The 26677-nt window shown below is 44.1% G+C and overlaps 1 protein-coding gene across 5 annotated transcripts in view; it reads left to right on the plus strand.

Annotated features, from left to right (window-relative positions):
- B3GNT2 (UDP-GlcNAc:betaGal beta-1,3-N-acetylglucosaminyltransferase 2) overlaps positions 1 to 26677 on the plus strand; it is a 172037-nt gene that overhangs the window by 23423 nt on the left and 121937 nt on the right. For 3 of the 5 annotated variants that reach the window (XM_027131802.1, XM_027131803.1, XM_027131804.1), the window contains exon 2: positions 4883 to 7386. In XM_027131802.1, coding sequence (XP_026987603.1) covers positions 4892 to 6085 — 1194 coding nt within the window. In that variant the 5' untranslated portion in view covers positions 4883 to 4891 and the 3' untranslated portion in view covers positions 6086 to 7386. Of the gene's footprint in view, positions 1 to 4882; positions 7387 to 8169; positions 8323 to 26677 lie in introns of those variants that run through there. The other 2 variants (XR_003438242.1, XR_003438243.1) reach the window with 1 other exon arrangement.

Below are 26677 nucleotides of genomic sequence, written 5' to 3' on the forward strand. Positions count from 1 at the left end.
TCAGAGAGCTTTTTCCCACAGATATTTTTATGGAGGTCACTGCTTTATCCTCCTTTCCATGAACTTTGGTTTATTGTAAGAGTCTAGTTCTCATGCGAGGGACTGTGCCTCGGTCACAAATGAAAGTTGACATTTATACTCGATGGAAATGTATAATTGAGAATCTGGGTGGTTTTCCCACCCTTCCTTCTCAGGTTGGTTTGGAAGAAATGCCCTTTAGAAATAGTGGTAAGAGTTTAGCCCAAGCTGCACGTTTGGGAATTTAGAAAAGGAAGGCTGGCCCCTTGTCAGAAGTGGGGCTGGGAGCTTCTAGGCTCCAATTTCCCTTTCTTTGGAAAGTCTTTGTAACAACCAAATGTACCATGACCCAGTGCTTTGGGTCTTTTCAGCCTTGAGCCAGCCCTTGAGACTTCACTGTTGACCTGGACCAGGTTAAAAGAATGTGGCCACGGCTTGTAGAAAAAGGAGGAGATCCCAAAAGCCCTGGATTAGGAGCCAGAAGACTCTGTCATCTTGCCCTTACCTCTTAACTCTGTGGTGACATTTAGGCAGCCCAGTTATAACCCTCTTGGAGCCTTTCTTTTTCTCCCTGGTAAAGTGGTATCCTCTCAGCTTCCCTGAAGGGGCACAAATGAGAAATGGACAGGAAATGTTCTGGAATCCTTGAATCAAGGAATTGAATCCTTGAAACAAGGTGAGGATGGTGTCCCTTTGAGAGCCACAAAGCCCTATCTTGGCCGAGAATATGGGAGGTCCTGGCTGGGTCTTGATGGCAGAAATAAAAGCCTGAATTGCCGTGATAAAGCTGGAAACCTTGGCCAGGGTCAGCAAGCTTAATGCACTCTTTAAAATATTCCTGAAAGAAGGATTGTTGCTTTTCATGATACGAAACATCACACCGTCATTTCAGATGGTTCTGTCTGGATTGCAGGTATCCATAGGTCTGGATGCATAACTGGCTCATTTATCTGGAATTATATTATTCACCCTGAATCTTTTCCTAGGAAAATTAACTTACAGTTTCACGACCCGTTATGTAAAAGTACTGTGCCTCTCTTTTTTTCTCCCTTAAGCTGTCCTGTTTTACTGTAGAAATTTCAGGAATAGTCTACTGATCCATACTGCTTTTCTGAGTTGAAAATTTCTGCCAAGTAGTTAGCTGTTCATAGCGTGTGCTGTTTTTCCTTCCAGATCTTCTTGCTCATTGTAGTCTTTCTCTGTTCACCCTCATACTTTTCCTTGTCCTCTTTTCAGCCTGTTCACATGAAGGTCAAGACCAGTGATACTGGGTCAAGTGCTACTTCAGCTTTAGGAAAGTTATCCTAATTTAGAGAGAATGGTTTGTTTTTGGAAAGTGTTTTGTCTCGAATCTGGAGGCCAAAAAAAAACCAACTTAAAACTATCCATGATTTATTTGCTAATAAGATGACTAATTCTTTAATTGTATCAGATACCCACACAAATACATTCCAAGTGTCCACTTGAGCTCTCCTGTCCTGGCAAGTCAGACCCATAACAAAGAGGTTTAGGGTGCCAAAGATGTACTGGCCTTCAGTTTGCATAAAAGGTGTGCTCAGAGGCTCACTTGAAAGGAGCTGACCTAAGGAGGGCATGGACCATAGACTTATGGATTATTCAGGTTGTGTGTGACTTGGGGCCCTTTAAACCTATAATTAAGGAGTAGGGAATATCTTGTGGGTTTTTTTTTTTTTTTTTACCGCCTTCTTTGGAGGAAGTTTAAGAAGGCCCTTTCTTGGTACCTCAGTAGTGGGATTCTTGAGGGTTGGAGGGTGGGTAGTGGTTGAGAAGTGAGGGGAGAATGGAGTGGTGATGGGAGGCTGCTTACCTGGGTGAGCTGAGAGCACCCACATAACTTTATCATCTGCCATGTTCTCTAGCTGTGTAGAGGCTTTGGGGAGTGGAAGGTATGGTGTAGGGACTGGTTTTATAAAAACATCTTTTACTTATATGTCCTTAACCGAAACTATTTAGCAGTGATAAATACAAGCAACTAGATTTGGATCTACTGGACAGATTTTAAGAGACGCAAAACAGTTTGTGAATTCCCATTGATCTAATCTGGGCTGTTCAACATAGTGATAACTTCACAGCATTCTCAGCGTGGCAAATACTTCTGCCTTGAGACTATTTGTTAGAACCCAGTGAATTTTTAAATCTTATAGTAACAAATAAATAAATAAACACTACCCTTGATTAAAATACATAATCAATAAGTTACAAGGATGTAATGGACAGCACAGGGAATATAGTCAATATTTTATCATAACTTTGTATGGAGTATAATCTATATAAGTAGCAAATCACAATATTGTATACCTGAAACTAATATAATGTTGTAAGTCAACTATGCTTCAATTTTAAAAAAACAAACAGGGCTTCCCTGGTGGCGCAGTGGTTGGGAGTCCGCCTGCCAATGCGGGGGACGCGGGTTCAAGCCCTGATCTGGGAGGATCCCACATGCTGCAGAGCAGCTAAGCCCGTGTGCCACAACTACTGAGCCTGCGCTCTAGAGCCTGCGAGCCACAACTGCTGAGCCCATGTGCCGCAACTACTGAGGCCCACGTGCCTAGAGCCCGTGCTGCGCGGCAGGAGAAGCCACTGCAATGAGAAGCCTGCGCACCACAACAAAGAGTGGCCCCTGCTCACTGCAACTAGAGAAAGCCCACGCGCAGCAACGCAACGAAGACCCAACGCAGCCAAAAATAAATAAATTAAAAAAAAAAATCCTATGCTTCTCCAGTGATACCAAACTGTTTCCTTCACACCATCCTTTTTGAACTTTCACATTTTGTATTGAAATTTTAGAAGAATCAATGTTTATTAACTGCAGCCCTCCCCCCCAATAAAGAAACCCATTTTGTTCTAGAGGTCAGAGAAGAGTGGCTACCATTTGACATGGTGGTCTTAGAACCCCCATCACCTTGGCTAGGATTCCAGCTCTGCCCTTATCACAGTTACTTCTTTAAATCTGTTTCCTCAGGTATAAAATGGGAATAAAAGTAACAATACCTTCTTCAGAGGCTCCCTGTATCAAGATAATGCACCCTGCCTGAGAAGCAATACTTCTTTGGGATTCTTTTCTGAGGATGAATTCTCAGCTGTAGAATTAACCTGATAAGAAAATTCTTTTTTTTTTTTTTTAATTTGTTTTTGGCTGCATTGGATCTTCGTTGCTGTGCACGGGTTTTTCTCTAGTTGTGGCGAGCGGGGGCTACTCTTCGTTGCAGTGCGGTGGCTTCTCTTGCTGTGGAGCACGGGCTCTAGGCGCCTGGGCTTCAGTAGTTGCAGCACGTGGGCTCAGTAGTCGCGGCATGTGGGCCCTAGAGCTCGCGGGCTTCAGTAGTTGTGGCACGTGGGCTCAGTAGTTGTGGTGCCCAGGCATAGTTGCTCTGTGGCATGTGGGATCTTCCCGGACCAGGGCTCAAACCCGTGTCCCCTGCATTGGCAGGCGGATTCTTAACAACTGTGCCACCAGGGAGGTCCCAGCCTGATAAGAAAATTCTTTACCGAGTATTGCCATTCCACTTTTTGGGGTTGTCTTTTAATGTCAAGCTTATCTAACTGGTTGTTCTTGGGCCATCTGTCTCACTAGTGTTAGAACTCTGCAGTTACAACCCCAGCAGACCATCTCATTACTCTTTCTTTGTTCTGTTGCCTACAGCCTGAAATCTATTCTTGGCCTTTGATATTTCACTAAAATGTCATTTTCATTTCTCTTTTCCTTCTTTGCTATAAACAGCAGGGATCTTAAGAATACAGTTTGACTTTTGACAAATGTATACACCCATGAAACCTCATCCAGATCAAGACATACACAGTATATTTCTATACCCAAGAAGGCCCCTCCTGACTCTCTCCATTCAAAACCCCTACCCCTATCACTTTCAGATTTCTAGGGCCTAGATTAATTTTGCCTTCTTGAACCTAACATAAATGGAGTTTGAGGTCTCTCTCTCCCTCACTACACTGTTGTTGCTTGTAGCAGTAGTTTTCCTCTTTATTGTTAGGGGTTGTTCCAGTGTATGAATATAGCACAGTTTCATAATCCAAACTTCTGTTGATGACATTTTGGTTGGTCTCAGTTGTGGGCGATTTGGATGAAGCTGGTATGAAGCTGGTTTCATCTCTCTGAACATTCAGTGTGGTTAGTGTCTCCTCCACCTCCTAACCCTGCAGCCCTGGGCAAGTGTCTTAATCTTTCTGCCTTGGTTTCCTCATCTGTAAAATGGAAGGTCAGGAAACAATTCAAGGTTGTGGCCACCATTTAAAAAAAAATAGAGTAAAATAGGGGATCAAAGTAAATGACATGGAACTGCACATGTTGCAGCTCACATAAATACAGTTATGTGTGTGTGCAGGTATGTCCATAATAACAAATATAAACTGTATTTGTTATTATGAATTGTGAGCACATCCGTTTGCAGCACACTGATTTGTATATGTCCTTGTGTAAGCAAGGAAGTTGAAGCACCTGTGAATTATCTAGTTAATGCATATCTTTGCCCTCCAGTGTCCAAAACAGCCACAGCGTTAAGGGTCATTTATACACAGCTAGCTATAGGCCAGCCACTGTTTTAAAAGCTTACATATAAAGGCATATAGCTCTCAAAACCGTCCTATGAAATGGGTTATGTATCCCCATTTTACAGATGGAGAAGCTGAGACATTGGTTATACAACTTGCCCAAGGTCACAGAGCTTGAGTCTAGGATGATAGGGCCATGATTTGAACCCAGGCAGTGCAAGTCTAGAATCTGTGCTCTAAACCGCTATTCCGGGGGACATAAAAGAGGCAAGTGGCATGTGAGCAAATGCAATTAATAATAATCTAATCAATACAATGCTCCTCTCTTTTATTTCAGATATGAGAAATGAGTGTTGGACGTCGAAGAATAAAGTTGTTGGGAATCCTGATGATGGTAAATGTCTTCATTTATTTGATTGTGGAAGTCTCCAAAAGCAGTAGCCAAGAAAAAAATGGAAAAGGGGAAGTAATAATACCCAAAGACAAGTTCTGGAAGATACCTGACCCTCCCAAGGCATATTGGAACAGGGAACAAGAAAAGCTGAACAGGAAGTACAATCCCATTTTGAACATGTTAGCCAACCAGACAGGGGAAGCATACGGATTTTCCAACATAAGCCATCTGAATTATTGTGAACCTGACCTGAGGGTCACATCAGTAGTTTCAGGTTTCGACAGTTTGCCAGACAGATTTAAAGACTTTCTGTTGTATTTGAGATGTCGAAATTATTCACTGCTTATAGATCAACCTGATAAGTGTGCAAAGAAGCCCTTCTTATTGCTGGCGATTAAGTCCCTTACTTCACATTTCGACAGAAGGCAAGCAATTCGGGAATCTTGGGGCAAAGAAACCAATATGGGGAACCAAACAGTGGTGCGAGTCTTCTTACTGGGCCAGACCTCCCCAGAGGACAACCATCCTGACCTTTCAGATATGCTGAAATTTGAGAGTGAGAAACACCAAGACATTCTTATGTGGAACTACAGAGACACCTTCTTCAACTTATCTCTGAAAGAAGTACTCTTTCTCAGGTGGGTGAGCACTTCCTGCCCAAATGCTGAGTTCGTGTTCAAGGGTGATGATGATGTTTTTGTGAACACCCATCACATCCTGAATTACTTGAATAGCTTATCCAAGAACAAAGCCAAAGATTTGTTTATAGGTGATGTGATTCACAATGCTGGACCTCATCGGGATAAGAAACTCAAGTACTACATCCCGGAAGTTGTTTACACTGGCGTCTACCCACCTTATGCAGGGGGAGGTGGATTCCTGTACTCCGGCCACCTGGCCCTGAGGCTATACAATGTAACTGACCAGGTCCTTCTCTACCCCATCGATGACGTTTATACTGGAATGTGCCTTCAGAAACTTGGCCTCGTTCCAGAGAAACACAAAGGCTTCAGGACATTTGATATAGAAGAGAAAAACAGGAATAACATTTGTTCCTATGTAGGTTTGATGTTGGTACATAGTAGAAAACCTCAAGAGATGATTGATATTTGGTCTCGGTTGCAAAATGCTCATTTAAGTTGCTAAATTATGTACAAAACTAAATTTTGCATAGAAAGATGTATCTCGAATAGTTCCCATGTTGTGTTCTCTCACATTAGAGGTAATTTCTATGTAAAACCATCAAAACTGCCTTTATGAGTAGTATCCATATGAGGGCCTCTAAACCTTTCAGTGTAGTACTTTCTGAAGAGGGAAAGCAGAAGATCCTAATTTTTATGTAGGATATGACAGGACGAATGGTTCTGACCCTTCCTGCTGGCTAGTGGTCATTATTTTCTAACTTGTCCCCCTTGTCATCTGAAATCATGTTTCTGGAATCTGGTCATGTTAAGTTATTTTTGTTTTGCCCTCATATGATGGTAATCCTATTTCCCATTATAATGAGTGAATTATCTGCAATTTAGGTATTCATAAACCTACTGGCTACAAAGACACTGTTATATATGACTCAATGCTTTTTGTGAAATGGAATTACATTTATTTTCATGAAATTTGGATGAATTTTTTAAATAGTCTGGAAAAGTTAACTTCTGTTGAAATTTCCTGCTGCCCCAACATTTCCTTGGGTTAATCTAATCAGTTTTGCAAAATGGGAATCACCGTGTGACATTCATCCAGTTTATCTTGTTATGGTCTTTTGGTCATAATAAGGAGGAAGCTTAACTATCTTGTATTTCATTTGCTGGGTGGTATCGTGATAGTTCTCTCTTTTTTAGTATTTGAAAATAATGAGTATGATTCCATAATCTTCAAACTGAAGATTGAATTGACCCTGGTAACCATATTGTGTTTATGATTTTTCATTGTGGACCAGGAAAGCGTATGTAACTTTTGAACTTTAAGTGAAAAGATTGACGTTTTTATCAGTGGTTTGTCAGTTTAAAACTGCAGAATTCTGTTCTTGCCACATGATTACGTGTTGCTTACACAAAATTATTATCCTGAGTAGTGACTGCTTTCCTGTTTCAGTGTAGAAGTGCCTGTGTTTTTATTTATTGTTCAGATCAAATACCAAAACATTTTCTTAAATATATTTTGTGTAATATTTTATTTGTATACAGTGTTGTTGATTAATTATTTAACTAGAGCATGGTATTTTAAGTAGTAAGTATAACATATGTTAAATAAAGTTAATTGTTATTTTTGAATTAAAAAATTTTGGGGGGGATATGAACTAGAATTCTGCCAAACTGTTGCTTATATATACTGTCTTGTAACATGCTTTCTTGAGACATTTTTGTGTTATAGATATGAAGATTCTTACCAGATGTGATACTGGGGACTGTAAGAAGATGGAAATAAAGTCACCATATTTTTAATTGTCACGTGTAATGTGTAACCTATAATCTCTGTTTCCAGCATTTAATTACATTTTCCCCAAATAGGCCATTTTTTTCCCCCAGAAACTATTACAGTAATATTGAACTATACCTTTTCATCTGTCTTTGTATTTAAAATTCTTAAAAGTGCTTTCCCATGTAGAGTCTTTAGGGAGGAGTATGAATACTTATTTACGCTTCCACTTTCAGTGAGTATAAAGGATTTAACTCTTTATACTCACTGAAAATGGAGTGAGTGGAATGGAGCAGCGTCTTAAAGATTCTATCATCCTAAGCCATGTCCATTTTGGGGTTTGTATCCACGGTGATGAAACATGGAGCAGCTTTGACCACTCAAGTTTCTTTCCTAGACTTTTGTTGAGAAGAAACTGCTAAAGCTCAATTAAAAACAAGTAGGCATTGGATGAAACTCCAAAAACAGAAGGATTAGTGTTGTGAGAACATGTAGCACACTGTCCTCTCCTAGTGGGAATGTTGAGGCCATACATGTGAGCGAGTATGAGGGCACAGATACGTGATATGGGTTTGAAGATTTGTAAGCTTGGTCCTTCTAAAGGATTCATGTGCCTGCATCTGATCTCTCTGCTCCAGTGGTTGTGAGTAGAGGGTGGTGGCCACATCACCACCTCAGGTTTAGAGACGAGTAATGAAGCTCTCAGAGCATTCATAGGCATTTGGTTCACAAATTGCTTGTGTCCATGTAACTTGACCATGTGTTCTTAAGTAATAGATTTCTCCTCTGAGGAAGATTTAATTTTTTTCTTTTAGGGAGTCTCCTTCACTGAGATTTCAAGTCTACAGAGAAAGAAGAGATGTAGCAGGTTTTGAAACATGTTTGGAGGACCACTGAGGGCCTTTGGTGAGCCTCTTCTTGACATGTGCCATTATTCGAACATCAGTCCTTGGTGCTGACAATGTCTGGTGGGTGAGATGCTCTCTGGCTCTTCTTTATTTGACAGAAGCTCTCATGCAGTTGTCACCTGAGCCCACAACACTGGTCATCGACCTCATGGGATGACCCTTTTCAGCAAAGGGATACTAGATGTTACAGCTTTCCACATGCTTGGGCTCAGTGTTGGTACTGACTGATCCCGTGCAAGGGCTTTTGGTGCCCATGAGCTGGATTCTCACCTGAGCTTCCATCTCTTGGATGTAAGCATCACAGCCTAATTCATTCTTGGAGAACTGTTCAATAACTGAGGCCTCAGTGGAAACTGCTTTTTGGACCTTTTTTCATGGTTACTCCCAAGTCATGTTGTTTTTGAGTTTGAGGGTTTTTGAGTTTGAGGGTCAAAAAGGCTAAATGAGCATTGCCAGAGTTTGGACTTTTCATAAACCCAACCACACCTTAAGAGGAAAAGGATGAAAGAGACCAGAATGGCTCATTTCCATCCCTGACCCTGCTTTCCTTTCTTGAGTTGGTTGAGAGAGAATGGAAAAGAAGGGCAGGAAGTTTGAGTCTCACTTGAAGTTGAATCCAGAATTAAAGGCACCCAAAGGGTGACCACCTACTACTTTTCTACTCCTGATTGGTATGGTCTGGAAGTCTGATGTTTTGGGTTATCTTGTTTCCCTTAGATGCAGGAAGGAAGAAAGCATTTATGAAGGTAAAGGATGGCTTATTTTCACTTCCAGGAAAGCTGAAATGAAAGAAGCCTTTACTTGGGCCAAAAGTTAACTTTTCTGTGATTTGCCTTAAGAAAAATGTCAGATGAAGTAAAAATTCTTGTTTAGAACAGGAAAGTAAATACTTCATGTGCTGGGCTGTCTAGATTATAGGATAAATTCATTTTTCCTTTATGTTAATTCTATATTAGTTTTATTTTTTAAATGCTAGGGTCATCTGCCAAGTAATTTTGAAACTGAGCTTTACCTAATTAGGGTTAACAATCTGAAAAATTAAAATATTTATCATGATTTATTTAGGTCTCAATACACTTGAAAGTTTTTTTGCCCTTAGTATCTTTTTTTTTTTTAATAAGTGTATTTATTTATTTATTTTTGGCTGCGTTGGGTCTTCATTGCTGTGCGTGGGCTTTCTCTGGTTGCGGCGAGTGGGGGCTACTCTTCACTGTGCTGCACGGGCTTCTCATTGTGGTGGCTTCTCTTGTTGTGGAGCACAAGCTCTAGGCGCGCGGGCTTCAGTAGTTGTAGCTCGCAGGCTCCGTAGTTGTGGCTCGCAGGATCTAGAGCGCAGGCTCAGTAGTTGTGGTGCACGAGCTTAGTTGCTCCATGGCATGTGGGATCTTCCCGGACCAGGGCTCGAACCCGTGTCCACTGCATTGGCAGGTGGATTCTTAACCACTGCGCCACCAGGGAAGCCCGCCCTTAATATCTTGAAAGGTAGAGGCCAAGAATGAGGCACTTTTGTCTTTAAGGAGGCCCTGAAATCTTGTTTGTTCACATCACATATGAAATTCCATATTTATTAATTGTAAGATTCAGTACTTTTTATATACCACTAAAAAGCCCAATATGATTTGTATCAATTGTACAATATGCCTCAATTGTGGGGGTGTTAAAAAATGAAATATTACATCTTAGAATAATTGAAGTACTGCATTAGTGTGTGTATATGTGTGTGTGTGTGTGTGTGTGTGTGTGTGTGTGTATGCCCTTAAATTGAAAGATGAAGCCTCATTTAGGTTTATTTGAAAGATGGAGCCCTGTTTGGGTTTATTTCCTGCTTCTCTCAGTTTAATCTGTGTTTAGGAATTTTCACCCAAGCAACCATAGTAGTGGCTTCTGAGCTTTGGCAGTTGTTTTCTTCCTGTCTGTTGTGCATTGTGAAAGGGAATGTATTGATTGTGCTGAAGCAGCAGAAGTAGAGTTTTTAATTTGATTGTAATCCAAGGGCTTATTTCGAAGTCAGGGGCCAGGCGGTTGAACAATGGTGCTTGCAGCTTCCCGACAGCTGCCCTGTATCAGGGAAATGCTCTTTCATCCTACGCAAGCAGTAAGCCGGCCACATGAAGAACTTGCATCCTCAGTGTCAGCATGGGCTCCCTCATTGCTCTGGAATCCTACCATCCTGTATACAGCCCATCGCTAGCCTGTCTTCAACTAACACTCTCTTCTAGCTCATCATCCAAGCCCTTCCCCAAATTGGCTTTCCTAACCATTCTATTGAAAGGCCATCAGTAACTCTGATCTTGGTACCAACTTCAACCACCTCTTCTTTTAAAATAATTATATCAAAATAAAAAGATATTATCCTACCCTTGGTTGGGGTTCTTCCAGAAACAGATCGTAAAGAGGAGGATTCTAGGTCAAGTTAGTGTTTTGGGAAATGCAGGTGCATGGTCCATGGTGAAGTGGTGTTGGGAAGGCAGACAGCCAATAGGAGTGTGTGTTAAGCCAATGGGCACCATGGAACTGGAGCTCAGCCCCTGGGGCATCTCTGAAGAACAGTCCAGAAAACTTGCGTCAGAAGGACCCCTCCTCCATCCCTGGCGGGGGGTAGAGGGGCTGGGCTATTTTTTGTAACAGTTCTGTTGAGACATTCAAGTGTGCTACGATTTTGAGTAGATTAGGGTTGTGCTGTAACTATCATTACAGTCCATGACAGAAACAATTTAGTTTTCAGTCATAACTGTTCTATTACTTAGCCCTTTACAGAAATTATTTATTTTTGGCTATGTCTTTTACTTTTTAAAAAAATTTCCAAAGCAATATCTTGTTCTCTGAATGCTTCTCTTTCCATAGCCGCCTGTTCTTTATGGATGCAATGACTTCCTATAAGAAAATAAATTAGACTTTTATTTTGATAATCCACAGATTTTCTAAGGGCTTGGTTATGAAGAGAATATTAAGTGATTATTTGCCATTTTTGTGAACGAAGGATTGAACTGACTTTATAAGTTCCTGAGAAAGATTTCTTTTTCAAGGCTATTCACCCAAAAGGCCACTTCCCTGCATTTGGAGTGAGGGTTTGTATGCGTGTGTGTCTTGTTTTAGGCCGATGTCCTTTCAGGGGCTGAGCAGGTGGGGAACAGGTAGATTTGACCCCAGAAGCTGGAGCTGCCTTTCCCTTTTTTGCTCTGGGCTTGTTTGGGGTGTTCTGCTTAGCTTCTCCCAACCCACATACTGCATCTCTCTGCTCAGTTTAGGGAAACTAAACTACCATGTAAGCATGTAAGCATCTGAGCTCATGCTCACCCAACTTGTGTATATATGTGTGTGCACGTGCGTGCGTGTGTGTGTGTGTGTGTGTGTGTGTGTTTGGTGGGGGGCAGTACTGGTCCAGATGGTGTGCAGCCAGGCCCTCAGTCAAATCACCCCCATTGCTTCCTCGAACCTGGGAGCTTCTGTGGGGCTCCCATGGGAAGGCCGGCCGCGTATCCCCTGCAGCATTTTCTCGTTCATGTTCTGGACTGTGCTTTCCTTCTTGTTTGTCCGTTAATACAATTCCGTGTGTTTTCCATCTTTCCGAGAGGAAATCTTTCTGTTGCTGGTACCATGTTCGTTGCCAGCGCTGCCTTGGGTTTCTTCATTTTTGTCTCCCTTATTGTCATTTCAAGGTGATTTTAGAAGTGGGAGGAGGCCAGCGCTTCTGACTGCGCTCTATTCTGAACTGGGGTCCCCAGGCTGTTCCTCCTAGCCCCTGACCTCTGCGGCATTTCACCCCACGCTCTCCTGCCCACCCTGTGCGACAGGCACTCCTCACCCATATGCGCCACCGCAAAATCCTCTGCTCCTTCATCCTGTCAGCTCCTTCATCCTGTCAGCTCCCTTCATCCTGTCATCCTGTCAGCTCTCTGTCAGCTCCCTGGTTCTGAGCTGCCCACGCTGCTCCCACAGCCTCCTGCCGGGCCTCTCCCTTAGGGTCCTCCTGCTGCACCCAGTATTCCCACCACTGAACCCCACTCTTCAGTCTACCTCCAGTGAAGAAACCAGTGGGAAACCTTTCAAGTTCATTTCTTGCCCACCTCTCCTCCTCTGCCACCCTCCTGCCCTTCACTCAGTTCCTCCTCTGCAGGACCTGCCTACCTGGCTTCTCCCTGTAGGGACAGATCTGCCTTGAAGCCGAGCACACTCGGGGTCACACTTGTCCACTTTACAGACTTAGGGTCACAGTCAGACCCCTCAGATGTCCCCCCTGCCCCCACCCCCCATCCTGGGGAAATGGGTCTCTGAGGCCCCAGGTCTGGGGGAGGCCTTACGAAATGGGAGGGGTTCCATTTTATGGTTTCTACGGTAAATTTTCCCCTGACTTAAAAGGACTGTCCCTTGGCTCCTGGTCTCTTTGAATGCTTTTACCTCTGGGGCAGGTAGGGGTCGGGTGCAGACCTTCAGTTCCCCTCCAAGTGGCTCTGGGTTGCCCAGGAGCGTGGTGGATGTGTGAATGCCCCTCTGATCAAGGAAGAAGATTAGTATTCAAGGTCAGTTCCTTTGCTGTCGCGGCAGAGCACTTGCTACCTTGCCTTGTCCTTGTTGATATCTGCCCTGAGCTCCCCCTCAAAGCACCCTCAACCCTCCTCTGACTGCCTTGGCACGAGGCCTCTCCTTCCCTCCCTTGTTTGTCTTTATTATCCTGGTGGTGACAACGGGAACTGGCCTGAAAGGGCCTGGGCCAGAGCTCTCTCCCCCTGCCCTGTCCTCCACGCTGTCCCCTGTGCAGCAGCTACTGACGGGTGGGGTGGGAGTGAGGGCTGGCCCAGGGAAGGGGGCTCTGGGGCTTGTTCACAGACACCCAGTCCTGCCCAGGCAGCACCCCTTCAGCTGCCCAAAATTCCTGAGTGGCCAGGCCTTCCTCGCCTCGGTCTGGTCCTACCCAAGCTCTCCCTGGACAAAGGCCTGGCGCTCGCCTCCTTTGAATCAGTGGCCCTCTGGACTCTTCTCCTCTCGTTCAAGGGTTCAAGGCACTGGGCTCAGAATGCCTTTTCCCACTTGCCCCACCTCATTGCAAAATGGGATACAGTCATGACATGTATACCAATCATCGGATGATTTATTTCCAGTCTGTGGGTAGAGAAGAGGATGGAAACAGAATTTTGTTGGCACATCGCAAAGTTAGCCAAGGGACAGGCTTGGAGGGGCCTAGCAGGAAACCTCACTGTGCAGAGACCCAGGGTCAGGCAACATGTGCCACGGTCCAGAATGGCAACAAGGCTCAAGTCCTGTCTGTTCTGCCCGTCAGAACCTTGAGGCCCAGCACACCGGAGCGACAGTCAGTCAGGAGCCAGAATTGCAAATTGTGTGGCCTCTGGTCTGCTCTTATCCTCCTGGCTGTTGAGATGGGAGAACCCCAGAGAGGCACAAGGAGAAAAGAACCAAGAAAATGATCAGACCTGGGCAATCCCGAACCTCTTAAATAGCAGTAATCTCACATGTATTTTTCCTCTTGTGGGATGTAAGAAATGAGTATTGAGGGCTAAAGTTGTCGGGCTTAGAGTTGGTGGGAAATGCCTTTATTTATTTGATTTCAGAAAGCCTCCCAGAGTGAGTCACTGTGGAAGGAATGAAGAAGAGGGGAGGGGCTGTGATGCATGGTCAGAAAAGCTAGAGAAACTTCTCACTCATGGCGTCCTGCTGGATTGGAGAACAAGATGAACAGAAGATGCAGCACAACCCCATGGAGAGCCCGCTGGCCCATGAGGTGGGGGAGGGGCGTTTCATGGCCTGTCTTGCTGGTCACACTTCCAGAAATTGCAGAGGTGCTTATTGGAATGAGCTGGCACGGTCCCTGCAACTGAGTACCTGCTCAACAAATAGGAGCTATTATAACAATTTAAAAAACTCGGCTGTGGCAGAGTTTTAATAATATGGCAAACAAAATATTTTCTGCTTTACTCAAAGTCTGGGCACTTTTCATTGCTGGTAGACCAACCCTGTAAGTTATTCTTCTGAGATGGGATTGATTTGTTTGGGGAATCTTGCACTTAGAAAACTTGAAATTCAAAAATAATTTTTAAATTTTAATTTTGAATTAATTTTTTGTTTCCAGAAAAGTTGTAGAGCAGAGAGTATCCATATATGTCCACCCAACTTTCCCTAACGTTAACGTCTTACATAACCATATCACGATCAAAATGAATATCAACCAACCAACAACAGGAAATCAGTACTGCTCTAATTCTATTACCTACACTATAGACCTTACGGGGATTTTACTAGTTTTTTCCACTAATGTCCATTAGGCTCCTGTTCAAGGTCCCACATTACATGTAGTTATTTTTCCTTGGCCTTCTGCAATCTATTAGTTTCTAAACCTTTCCTTGCCTTTCCTGACTTTAATCTTTTTGAAGTGTACTCGTTATTTGTACAATGTCCTTCAACTTGGGCTTGTCTGATGTTTTCTCACGATTTGCAGACCTCTGGGCCTGTTGGAGGTTTTGTATTTTTGGCAAGAATACCACAGAGGTGGTGTTTTGTCCTCAGTGCATTCTCTTGGGGGCTCCTGGTGTCAATATGTCCCATTCCTGGCAATTTTAACCTTTGTTTAACCTGGTTTCTCCTCTGTAAGGTACTTTCTCTTTGTAGTTAAGAAATATCTTGGAGGGCATTTGTACATTTAAAACTAACAAATGACTGAGTTAATGCATCTAAAGCACTTAAGGCCTGGCGTGTAGTAAGTGCTCAAGGAATATAGCTGTTGTTTTTTTCGTCATCACTTTTATTGCTGCCTCCATCCCAGTTCTGTCCCTGGTTTTCCTCTGGTGTTGGCTACCTTTACTGTTCCCTTCATTATCCTCTGCATACCCTGCTGATCCAACCTGCACTGGTCACTTCCTCACATTGGGGTTGGCTTTCTCATTCAAAAGACATTCATTCCTGTCTGTGGCCTCAGGAAGGGCACAGAAGAGCTGGAGGCGTCTTGGCACATGGGGGGCGGGGCGGGGCAAGAGCCTATTGTTACTCCAGGGTGAGGGGGAAGCCTGCTAACAGGAGGAGTGCTCATGTCTCTGTGGGATGTGCTTACTTTAGAGGGGGCCTTGGCTGGGGAGGCCGGCTGGCCCATATCATTCACGGTGGAAGTCTGGACCAGAACCCAAGGACCCACGGTCACACTCCTTGTGGACCTGCAGGGACAGGATGAAGGAGAGCCCACCTGGCTGAGACCTTGAAGCAGGAATGAGCCAGAGGCAGACCTCCTTCTATAGAAGGTGGTGGAGTTTTCTCCAGCGAGGCGGTGGGTTGCTGCTCTGAGCCACCTTCAGGGGTCATTCTAAGGGGGAGGGTCGGGGTGGAGGGAGCCCTGAGCCCTCCTTCCTGCACAATGCCCAAGTGAAGCAACCCTGGCTCCAGCTAGATGAGAGCAGGGGCTCCTCAGCCCAGGTCAGGAGATGCCAGTGCTCTCAAGGAAGCCTGCTACAAACTGCTTTCCAGGAGGTTCCTTGTCCTTCTAGCACACACAGTTTTGTTTGCAGAATGGCTTTTCTTGGCAGCCTTCTCAGCCTCCCAGACTCTTCCCGTACTTTAGAGCACTCGGGCTCTATTTTGACACAGAGATGAAGTTTTGCATGTTTGAAAATAGCTGCCATGCAGAGGACTGTTGTAGCTACTGTTTTTGCCTGCAGCACACTTTTCTCTATCCTCCTTCTGGAAGCAGACTGAGCCCTGGGACTGGAGGGTTGGGCATGTGACCAATCAGGACCCGCGGGAGTCCTCCCAGCGCTGGGAGAGGGGTGCTCTTCTTCGGGGCTGATGGAATTGCCCGGCCAGCTCCCTGACTCTCTTCATGAAGCTTCCCATCGGCAGAGGAAACAAACAGGGGCGACTCGTGTGGAAGCAGGAAGCGGGGGTGGAGAGGGCGATGGTGACACATGGTAGCGTTTGAGCCCTGGGTCCACGTCCCCCGTCTGCCCTTCCCAGCTATGTGAATCAATGCGTTCCTTTCCTCTCAAGCTCGCCGGGGTTGGGTTTCTTGGTCCTGGCTGATGCCAAGAAGCCTCGTTCCTTCCCTGAGTTCTAGGTTGAGCCCAGCTGTGGATGCCTCCAGATTCCTACACCAAGGCACCCAATTTCAGGTCGATTTCTCCCAGGAGGCAGCTGGGGATGGGAGTTGATGTACTTGTCTTAGGCCAAAGAATCTGGGTGGAAAGATCTAGAAAGCAGGCAGCAGGGAGTAGGAAGTAATCTCCTTTCTCCCAGCGTGTGTTCAGCGCCGGTCTGGAGATCCCCGGATGAGAGAGTTTACAGCTTCTCTTTCAGGGTCAAGTTTATAGGCTCAGTTTATAAGTGTTAGCTCTGGTTGACATGTGAAGAGCCAAAAAAAGAAAAGGAAGAGGCGTGTGTACGCTCACGTGAGTGTGTGCGTGTGTAAAATCCAGTTCCTTGGGAGAAGAAGATTCTGGTGGGCTGGGAGAAGATTGGGGAGGGGGAGGTGCTTAGCTGCGTCTACAGCCAGTGTGTGGGGTGAGGGTACCCCCAAGGGGCCTCACAGTCAGGTGAGGGAGACCCTGGCAGCTGCAGTGGGGTAACGAGCAGCTGGTACCAGCTGTGAGGGGAAGGTGGGTGGGTGCTCATTAGAAGGTTCTGTGCTCCAAGCTGCACAGGGCTCTCCGGGGCCTGAGCAAGCTGGGGCTGGGCAGCATACAGCTGCGGAGGTTGGAACCATCCCCTGCTTTCATAATCGATGTGACCATTCCTGAAAGTGTGCTTGGTGTTGGCAGGCGTGTGGAGGCGAGACCTCTGGGCCTGTTGGAGGGTGTGACTGCGTTGCCGCTGGGTGCAAAGTGCTCTGGCTGCTGGGAGGGGAGTTCAGTGCGTCTGTGAGATGTGATCCATTGAGCCCAGTCCCGGTTTCCTCCTTCAGTTCACAGATGAGGCAGGCGAGGCTTAAGAAGTTATGTCAACTCAAGTTCACACAACCAGCAAGTCAGGACCCAGAACTTATACTTGGGGCGTCTGACTCCAAAGTGTAAGGGCTTTACCTCGCTGTGGGACTGTCTCCCTGGGCCTGCCAGAGGAGGACGTGCAAGGCCATCACTGTCCCAGGAAATGCCACTAGCGCTGTGGCATCTCTGCCCAGGTCCCCGGCCCTGAGCTTGTATTTGCCCTTTGGCCTCTGACTCCACTGTCCAGAGATATTTTTCCCTCCATGGGCCACCTAACTCAGGTTTTGTCTTCCGAGAGTCTGACCCCAGCCCCACCCTGGTGCCCCACTGTGCAGAGCCTGGGGTTCTACTCACAGACCCACAGTGTTTGTTGATGAAGGTGTGTGGCCACCGAGAAGATGTGTTAGTCGGTGAAAAAAACTGAGGCTCACAGAGCATGTGACCTTTTCATTTCAAATAGGCAGTAAAAGGTAAGGCAGGTTAGTGATTGCCTAGGGCTTGGAGGTGATGGAGGAGGGAAATGGGGAGTGACTATTAAGGAGTATGTGGTTTCTTTAGATGAAAATGGTCTAAAATTCATTGTGGTGATGGTTGTACAACTCTGTGAATATAATGAAAACCATTGAATTGTACACTTCAAAAAGGTGAATTGTGTGGTATGTGAGTTATATCTCAATAAAGTTGCTACTAAAAAAAATAAATTTCACCAAATTTTAAGGGGGAAAAAGGGTAAGGCAGGGCCTCAATTCCAAGTCTTGCACAAAACAGACCAAATCAATTGACTCACATTGTTTCCCCAATACCAGTAACGGACACATTGGGCTCTACGACGGTTACTGCCCACTAGACGTGTCCTTTTAATGTTTCCCCCCAGTTGTCCATATACTCCTTCCCAGTTCTGGAGACAGAGGCCTAAGGCCTCTTCCAATGTTGAAATTCTGTAATTGTGATTCCATGATGCTGTGAGACCCCTGCCTGGCCGTGAGCTGGTTGCTTGGAATCAGGGGTGCAGTCAGGGCAAAGGGCTGGTGGTCTCTGGGCTCAGTCACTTTGCTGCTTTCCCATCAGTCACCCTGTTAGACTAGGTGTGCACCCTGGATGAGGCCGGTTCTGTCTTGTCCGTCCCTGAGTCCCTGGTGCCTGCTGTCCTGTTCCTCCACTTTATTGGCTTCAGAGCACTGGTTTCTTTTTATTTTTTAATTAATTAATTAATTAAATATTTATTTTTGGCTGTGTTGGTTCTTCATTTCTGTGCGAGGGCTTTCTCCAGTTGCGGCGAGCGGGGGCCACTCTTCATCGCGGTGCGCGGGCCTCTCACTGTCGCGGCCTCTCCTGTTGGAGAGCACAAGCTCCAGACGCGCAGGCTCAGTAGTTGTAGCTCACGGGCCTAGCCGTTCTGCGGCATATGGCATCTTCCCGGACCGGGGCACGAACCCGTGTCCCCTGCACTGGCAGGCGGATTCCTAACCACTGCACCACCAGGGAAGCCCAGAGCACTGGTTTCTTTGCACGTAGTCTGCCATCCACACCCACAGGGCAGAGGTGTGTCTGTCCTGTTCACCTCTGTACCTGCCCATGACAGGAGCTCAAGGGGTGGGTGTTGAATGAATGAATATGTGAAACATAGTAATATTTGTCCATAGAAGATGTATGTGAGTGAATAGATAAGTTTCCCAAGTGTTTTTCCTAAGATTTTTTTACTAACCAGATTGACTGATTTAATTTGAGTTTAATCTTTGTTCTCTTCCACTCAGTTTTCACATGAAAGTAGGTGAAAAGTCCTCTGAGGGCAGGTATCTGTTGTGTTTACCTCTGTATCTTGTCCATAATAGGAGCTTAATAGACAGTTGTTGAATGAATGAATAGATGAACAAGGTAATATTTGTTGAAGGAAGCAAAGGTAGTATAACAAGCAAAATGTCCCCAGAGAGGAAAGGGAGAAAGAGCTGGGGAGTGTTTGTTCCACACAGTTGCTGACTCTTTTTTTTTATTTTTTTAATTGAAGCGTAATTGATTTACAATGTTGTGTTAGTTTCTGGTGTACAGCAAAATGATTCAGTTTTTTATATATATATATATTCTTTTTCATATTCTTTTCCATGAGTTCCATTACACGATACTGAATATAGTTCCCTGTGCTGTAAGAAACCTTTTGTTTCTCTGTTTTATATATAGTAGTTTGTATCTGCTAATCCCAAACTCCTAATTTATCCCTCCCTCACCCTCTTTCCCCTTTGGTAACCATAAATTTGTTTTCTATGTCTGTGAGTCTGTTTCTGTTTTGTAAATAAGTTCATTTGTATCATATTTTAGATTCCACATTATAAGTGATATCAGGTGGTATTTGTTCTCTTTCCACACAGTTGCTAAGTCTATTTTTTATTTTATTTTATTTTGATGGGGGGTGTCACCTGATTTTTTCCCCAGTTTTGTTGAAATATAATTGATGTACAGCACTGTATAAGTTTAAGGTGTACAGCATAATGATTTGATTTACATACATCATGAAATGATTACCACAATAAGTTTAGTGAACATCCATCACCTCATATGTATACAAAATAAAAGAAAAAGAAAAAACATATTTGTTCCTTGTGATGAAAACTCTTAGGATTTACTCTCTTAACAATTTTCATATGTAACATACAGCAATGTTAATTATAAAAATCATGTTGTACGTGACATCCCTAGTACTTATTTATCTTATACCTGGAAGTTTATGTCTTTTGACACCTTTATCCAATTCCATCTTCCCCCATCCTCTGCCTCTGGTAACTACAAATCTGATCTCTTTTTCTATGAGTTTATTTGTGTGTTTGTTTTTTGAAGTGTAATTGACGTACAGCACCATATTTGTTCCTGGTGCACAACATAGTGATTCACTATTTCTATACATTACATAAGTCTAGTTACCATCTTTCACCATATAAAGTTATTATATTATTATTGACTGTATTCCCCTCACCGTACATTTCATCCCCATGACTCATTTTTTTTGTAATTGAAAGTTTGTACTTCTTGATCTCCCTCACCTATTTCACTCCTCTCCCCTCTGGCTAACTCTTTATTATGTCCTTTCTCTCTGTCCTATCCTGGCCCCTTACGTGGACTCAGACTGCCTACACAAGGATAACCTGAAGATAGTAAATACCTGGCCACAGGTGGCAGTCACTTACCTCAAGGACTACCTGGATCACTTCTTGTCCAGTCCTCCAACTCCCATTTGCCTCTGCTCTTAGCTTTGATATCTGTCCCAGTCCTGCATTTAATGACTCATTTTGAGACCTGAATCTCAGCCTGAGACATCTGACTGGAGTCTGGCATTTAATCTCCAGCCCTGCCTATGGTCACAGTGGATGAGACACTCCTAATTTCTGCCCTACCCTGTAGGCCAACCAGCCAGGTTGTATCCTGTCCAGTGTCCCTGCCAGTGGAGGAAGATAGAAAATTAATCTGGAGATGAGCTTCTTCTTGGAGGAGACTCCAAGTGTCTAAACTTAGTGACTTGCTTCTAATCAGTAGAATACGGCAAAGATACTGAGTGTCACTTTCATGATTAGGTTATAAATGATTTCCTGTTAGCAAACTCTCTCTTTTGGTAGTTTTAATGGAGCAAGTTGGACAGGCCTATGTGGCAAGAAACTGAGAGTGGCCTGTGGCCATCTGCCAACTGGGAAATGAGGCCTTAAGTATATCAGCCCTGAAGGAAGTGAATCCTGCCAACAACCGCACGAATGGGCTTAGAACTGGCTCATTCCCCGGTTGAGCCTCCAGATGAGACTGCAGACCTGAGGCCAACACACCTTGGTGGCAGCATGGACTCCTCACCCTCAGAAACTGTGAGATAATAAGTGTATGTGAAAGCACTAAGATTTGGTATAATTTGTAACTCAGTTGGAGATAACTAATACATTGTGTCTGTTTTGTTTTATGCTCTCCACCAAGAAATAAATTTACTATGAAGCTAGTGAAATTTAAATTTCTGGGCCCCTCACTTGCATCATCCCTTTGTGCAGCCCTGGGAGAGCCCTTAGCAATGTGTTCACATGGTCATATGTTTTTGTAAAGTTTATAGGAAATATTTTAACTGCAATTAGTTAGGGTTGGTGCTTCTTGCTACTTCAGCCTTCCTCTTGAGTCTGGTGGTGTGGCAATGGGGGAGGACATTTTGAGGATTTGACTAAGGGGAAGTTGATTTGAGATACATTTAGTGGGACTTGAGGTTGTCCATGTGTGTGGCTTGCAGTCGCTTCTGTGTCAAGTCATGTTGCTAGCAAAGTTTCACATGCTGGTACTTGGCAGAGTTAGGATTCAATCCAAGGTTCATGTCATGGACTTAGCACTAGACTAGGTTGACTTTCATCTTCTCAGTGATTCATTAGTGGCTTTGATTTCTTAACTTAAAGGCATGAGACTCTGCCTTCAGATATGTGCTACATTTGACACTTTTTCCACCTTCTCACCTGGTCTAACACCCTAGTCTTATCACCCATTGGCACCATCCCCGTGCCCTTTGCTTGATCCATGGAACTTCTCTTTTGGCTGGGGCTGCCTGTGCTCATACTTCTCCCTCAGTCTGAAATGGCTTCTTGCAAGCACGCCTATATAGAGTCTTCCTAAGTTTTTGCTGTCTTGACGTGAAATACTGACATAACATAAAACTCATATTAAGCCACTGTGAGGATATTGGTGGCAAAATGGGTGTTGAGTGTAGTCAATTCCAAGAATAAGATGAGTCACCGAACAAGAAAACTTGAAAGTCCCTGAAATTAGATACAGCTCCTATATAAAGGGAACTTGATAGTTTTCCCCAAATTTGGGAAAAATCCTAACAATATACATGGTATTACAAATAATGAATTGTGAAGCTGAAAGACTTTTCTAAACCATCAATGAAAAGCCGGTTTTGATCAAACATGCTAGAAGAAAGCCTGAGTGATCCTTCTGTTCTCTCTGTAAAAAATCATTTTACAAAATTGTTCTGTGAACTACGATCAGAGTGTGCAGACCAAAAAATATAGGGAAAAAGTACAATAGAGGTGTCTCAGGCAGTTTATAAAAATATGTTAATTTGGGGGGTTTATGATTCTTTTATTTCTAAGCTATACACAAATTTTTAATTTGTTGCAATTTGCTTCCTTATTTCAAGACAAATTTTTTTGTGTGTATTTGGTGTTTTGTGTTCTTTCTTTTAAGAGGGTCACAAAATTGCACCAGCTTCAGGGTCCAGAAAGCCTGGGACTACTCCTGTTCCTATCAAGTAGGAGAGAAAATTCCTTGATGCAAAGATTGTGAGGGACTTCCCCGGTGGCGGTGCAGTGGTTAAGAATCTGCCTGCCAATGCAGGGGACATGGATTTGAGCCCTGCTCTGGGAAGATCCCACATGCCATGGAGCAACTAAGCCCATGCACCACAACTACTGAGCCTGTGCTCTAGAGCCTGAGAGCCACAACTACTGAGCCCACGAGCCACAACTACTGAGCCCACGAGCCACAACTACTGAGCCCACGTGCCACAACTACTGAAGCCCGCGTGCCTAGAGCCCGTGCTCTGCAACAAAGGGAAGCCACCGCAATGAGAAGCCTGCACACTGCAATGAAGAGTAGCCCCCGCTCACCACAACTAGAGAAAGCTTGCACGCAGCACCGAAGACCCAATGCAGCCAAAAAAAAAAAAAAAAGATTGGGATTTCTTCTTCCTACTTTCCCCCACTCTGAGACCAGCTATATCTTACATATCCTTAGAAGAGCAATATTTTTTTTCTAAATTTAATTCAGCTAAAAATGCTTTTGTTTTGAGGAGAGCAGGCAAAAGGAACACGTGATTAAATGGGTCTTCTGTCTGAAAGGTGCTCGGGTGGAACAGGAAGTAGGGAAGTTCTCTATAAACTGAGAAGATGGCAGAATCAGAATCTCAGGTGGAAGTTATATTCAGGGACACTTCAGTTAATTGTGAGAAACACCTTTCTAATAGTTGACCATATACTGAGGGCCCTACCTGGACAGGCAGGTGGATTCCATGACACCTGAAGTCTCCTCATTCAATACCTGGATGCTGAGGGTGGCAGTTCAGGCCTGACGAAGGGAGCTGGTATCTGGAGACTGGACTTGGCTTTGGGGCAGGGTGCACCCTGGGGCACAGGCCCTGTTGTAAGTCTAGTCCAGCAGGTAGACCTCTGGGCCCATGAATGGTGTCAAGGAGACCTTATTAGGAGTGGTGGAGGGGTGTTTGGAGCTTTGGAACAGGAATCTGGTATGGGAATGTGGGGAGGGCTGAGCAGGTCACTATGACAGACCTGGGGCTCCAGGCAAATCAGAAGGCCAGCCCGGGGGAGGGGATAGTACTGAAGGAAGCAAAATCAAACGCCAGACTCTGGGGGAATCAGATGGAACCCCCTGGTTCGAGATCAGCTCACAGGCCTGACTTGTCTTGTTGGCAATAGGAGTATCTGCTGACACTTGGGAGTCTTTCCAGCTCTTTGCCTCCTGTCAGCTGCACGAGCGAGTAACCACAGTGAAATATCTCATAATACGTCGTTTAAATATTGCTCAAAATTCTGAAATCTCATTTACTGGTTGATCTGCTCTACAGTTCTCTCTTCCTTAACATAAAGGTAGCTACTTGAGACCATCAGAAACAATAGACTTAAGGGGAAGACAATGTCCTTAATCTGATCCTTGTCACTATGCTGCCTCTCAGGCTTTTCATGCTGGCTGAGAAATATCAAAAGGAAGCTCTTGAGAAAGGCTTGGGTCCTCAGTCATTTCCTGACTCTCAGCCCAACATAGATTGCAGATCACAAGTTGAGAAAGCCTCTCTTAGCAGGACTGTATTTCTTAACATCTCAAAAGAAAATCGACTAAACAAAGACAATAACAATGTTTTGTGGGGTTTATAACATATGTAAAAGTAAAATGCATGAAAACAATTACATAAAGGCTGGGGGCAGGGAAATGGGAGTATACTACTGTAAAGTACTTATATGATACATGAAATGGTATAATATCACTTGAAGGTAGATAGTCATAAGTTAGCAACCATTGAAGTAAAGAAATAGAGTTATAGCTAATAAGCCAATAAAAGAGATAAAATAGAATCATAAAATATGCTCAATTAATCTACAGGTAGGCAGAAAAAGGAAACAAAGGACATATAGGACCAATAGAAAACAAATAGCAAAATGATAGACTCAAGGCCTCATTACATCAGTAATCACGTTAAATGAAAATGGCCTAAACGCCCCCAATTGAAAGATAAAGGATGTCAGATTGATTATCAAAACAAGACCGAACTATATGCTGCCTGCATGAAACATTCTTAAATATCAAGATAATAGGGTAAAAGTAAAAATGGATGGAAAAAGATGTACATGCAAGCACTAGTCAAAAGAAAGCTGGGGGGCTTCCCTGGTGGCGCAGTGGTTGAGAGTCCGCCTGCTGATGCAGGGGACACGGGTTCGTGCCCTGGTCCGGGAAGATCCCACATGCTGCGGAGCAGCTAGGCCCGTGAGCCATGGCCGCTGAGCCTGCGTGTCCCGAGCCTATGCTCCGCAATGGGAGAGGCCACAACAGTGAGAGGCCTGCATACTGCAAAAAAAAAAAAAAGAAAGCTGGGGTGGCTAAGTTAATATTAGACAAAGTTGATTTCATAGAAATAAAGTCACTTCATAATGACAAAGGGGTCAATTCATCAAGAAGATGTAAAAATCCTAAATATTTATGTACTTGACAGATCTTCAAAACACATGAAGCAAAAGCAGGTAGAACAGCAAAGAGAAACAGACAAATTCACCATTATGGTTGGAGGTTTCAATACTCTTCCTTCAATAATTGATAGGACATGAAGATAGAACATATCAGAAGTTTCTTAACATGTACCTTATATGTATAGGAAGAGTAACTCAGGAAAGAGTATCTCAAAGAGGTGGCTAGAACTTGAGCTTAAGGACCATTTTCAGCTAAAACAAAGGAAGAAAAGTGTGGGAGAAGCAAGTTATGGGGAAGTGACCAGGAAAGGTACAGTAAATAAGGGTAAGATTTATTATGCAGATTTAAGTCTGTTCCTTCTTCACTGATAAGTCTCCTGTGATCTATAGTCCACCCTCTTTCCTGGTACAGAGAGGGAGACACCCGTACAAATGGAGAGTTCCTTTATAAACGTAAATTTCCCTTATGAAAGGGTAACTTCTACTCTGTTTTCAGTGCTTCTCCTCTGTCTGCTTTTTCTCAAAATAATGAGCTCAAAATAATCCTTAAACCAAAGAGGCATATTTGGGGTGGCATATTCTACTCTCTCACAGTGGCCCTTGTTCTGGACCTCAGTCAGTTCCCCTATTATACACTAGTCACTGTGCTCAAGCTTTACAAACATGACTTCGTTAAAAAAAAGCCAACAAACAAGCAAATGATGCCTCAGACCTGCCTTGAGAGAGCCAGTAATCTACCTGAGAGACGGGTCTTTCCTCAACTCCCTATAAAACAAAGAGGAAGAATATCAGAATTATGACAGCAGATTCTAAAAAGAGCCATTAGTCCTGTCAGAGGATTTGGGAGGGATTGACAAAAAAGGCAGCTTTTGATCCCACCTTGAAGGATTTTGATAAGCCAGGTGTACAGCATGCTTGGATGGAGGATGAGGGGGAGCAATGATCCACAGATGATTTTTTTTTTTTTTTTTCGGTACGCGGGCCTCTCACTGTTGTGGCCTCTCCCGCTGCGGAGCACAGGCTCTGGACACACAGGCCCAGCAGCCATGGCTCACGGGCCTAGCCGCTCCGCGTCATGTGGGATCTTCCCAGACCCAGGGTATGAACCCATGTCCCCTGCATCAGCAGGCGGACTCTCAACCACTGCGCCACCAGGGAAGCCCAGATGATTATTTTTTTGATCCACAGATTATTAAAAGCCACAGTTAGCGTTGGAAAACCACGTTGTAGGTACCTGCTATGGAACTGGAGATTCCAGGATTTTTGTAATTATTGGTGTGGTTGAACAGATTTTCCCACGTTCATGGTCTGCTCATCTGTTTACATTTTATATATTTGGTCTTGGATTTAGAACTTGTCCTTAGATCTTAGCCCCGGAGCCTAATGTTCTTCTGTTTCCGTGAATCACAAAAAGGCTTTCCTTTCATTGTCTTGGAAAGAAAATGCTTGCTCAGTAGAGGTGCAGAATCTGCTTTGATTTTAGACCCTCCTGATGGCTGTTTGGACATTTGACCATTCTACTCTTATTTGTTTCAAGATAATTTGAAAAGAAGAGAAAGGAATTCTTGAGCCACAAAACCCAAATCATGGTTTCTCACAATTTGCTCCAGATAGGGCAGGAGGTTCTGAATCACAGCAACATATAAAAGGTGTTATATAGAGCCATTATTTTTTCATTCAAGAGTTATTTTTGTTACCAACTACACATTTAATGAAATACTGGCCAACTATTGACTGTGTATCTTAAAAAGTAGAGAGCACAGGTTTCAGAATCAAGCTGACTTGGGTTGG

Source organism: Aethalodelphis obliquidens, unplaced genomic scaffold (genome assembly GCF_003676395.1).
Source record: "Aethalodelphis obliquidens isolate GAN/ISIS:26980383/991018 unplaced genomic scaffold, ASM367639v1 scaffold40, whole genome shotgun sequence".
Lineage (NCBI taxonomy): Eukaryota > Metazoa > Chordata > Mammalia > Artiodactyla > Delphinidae > Aethalodelphis > Aethalodelphis obliquidens.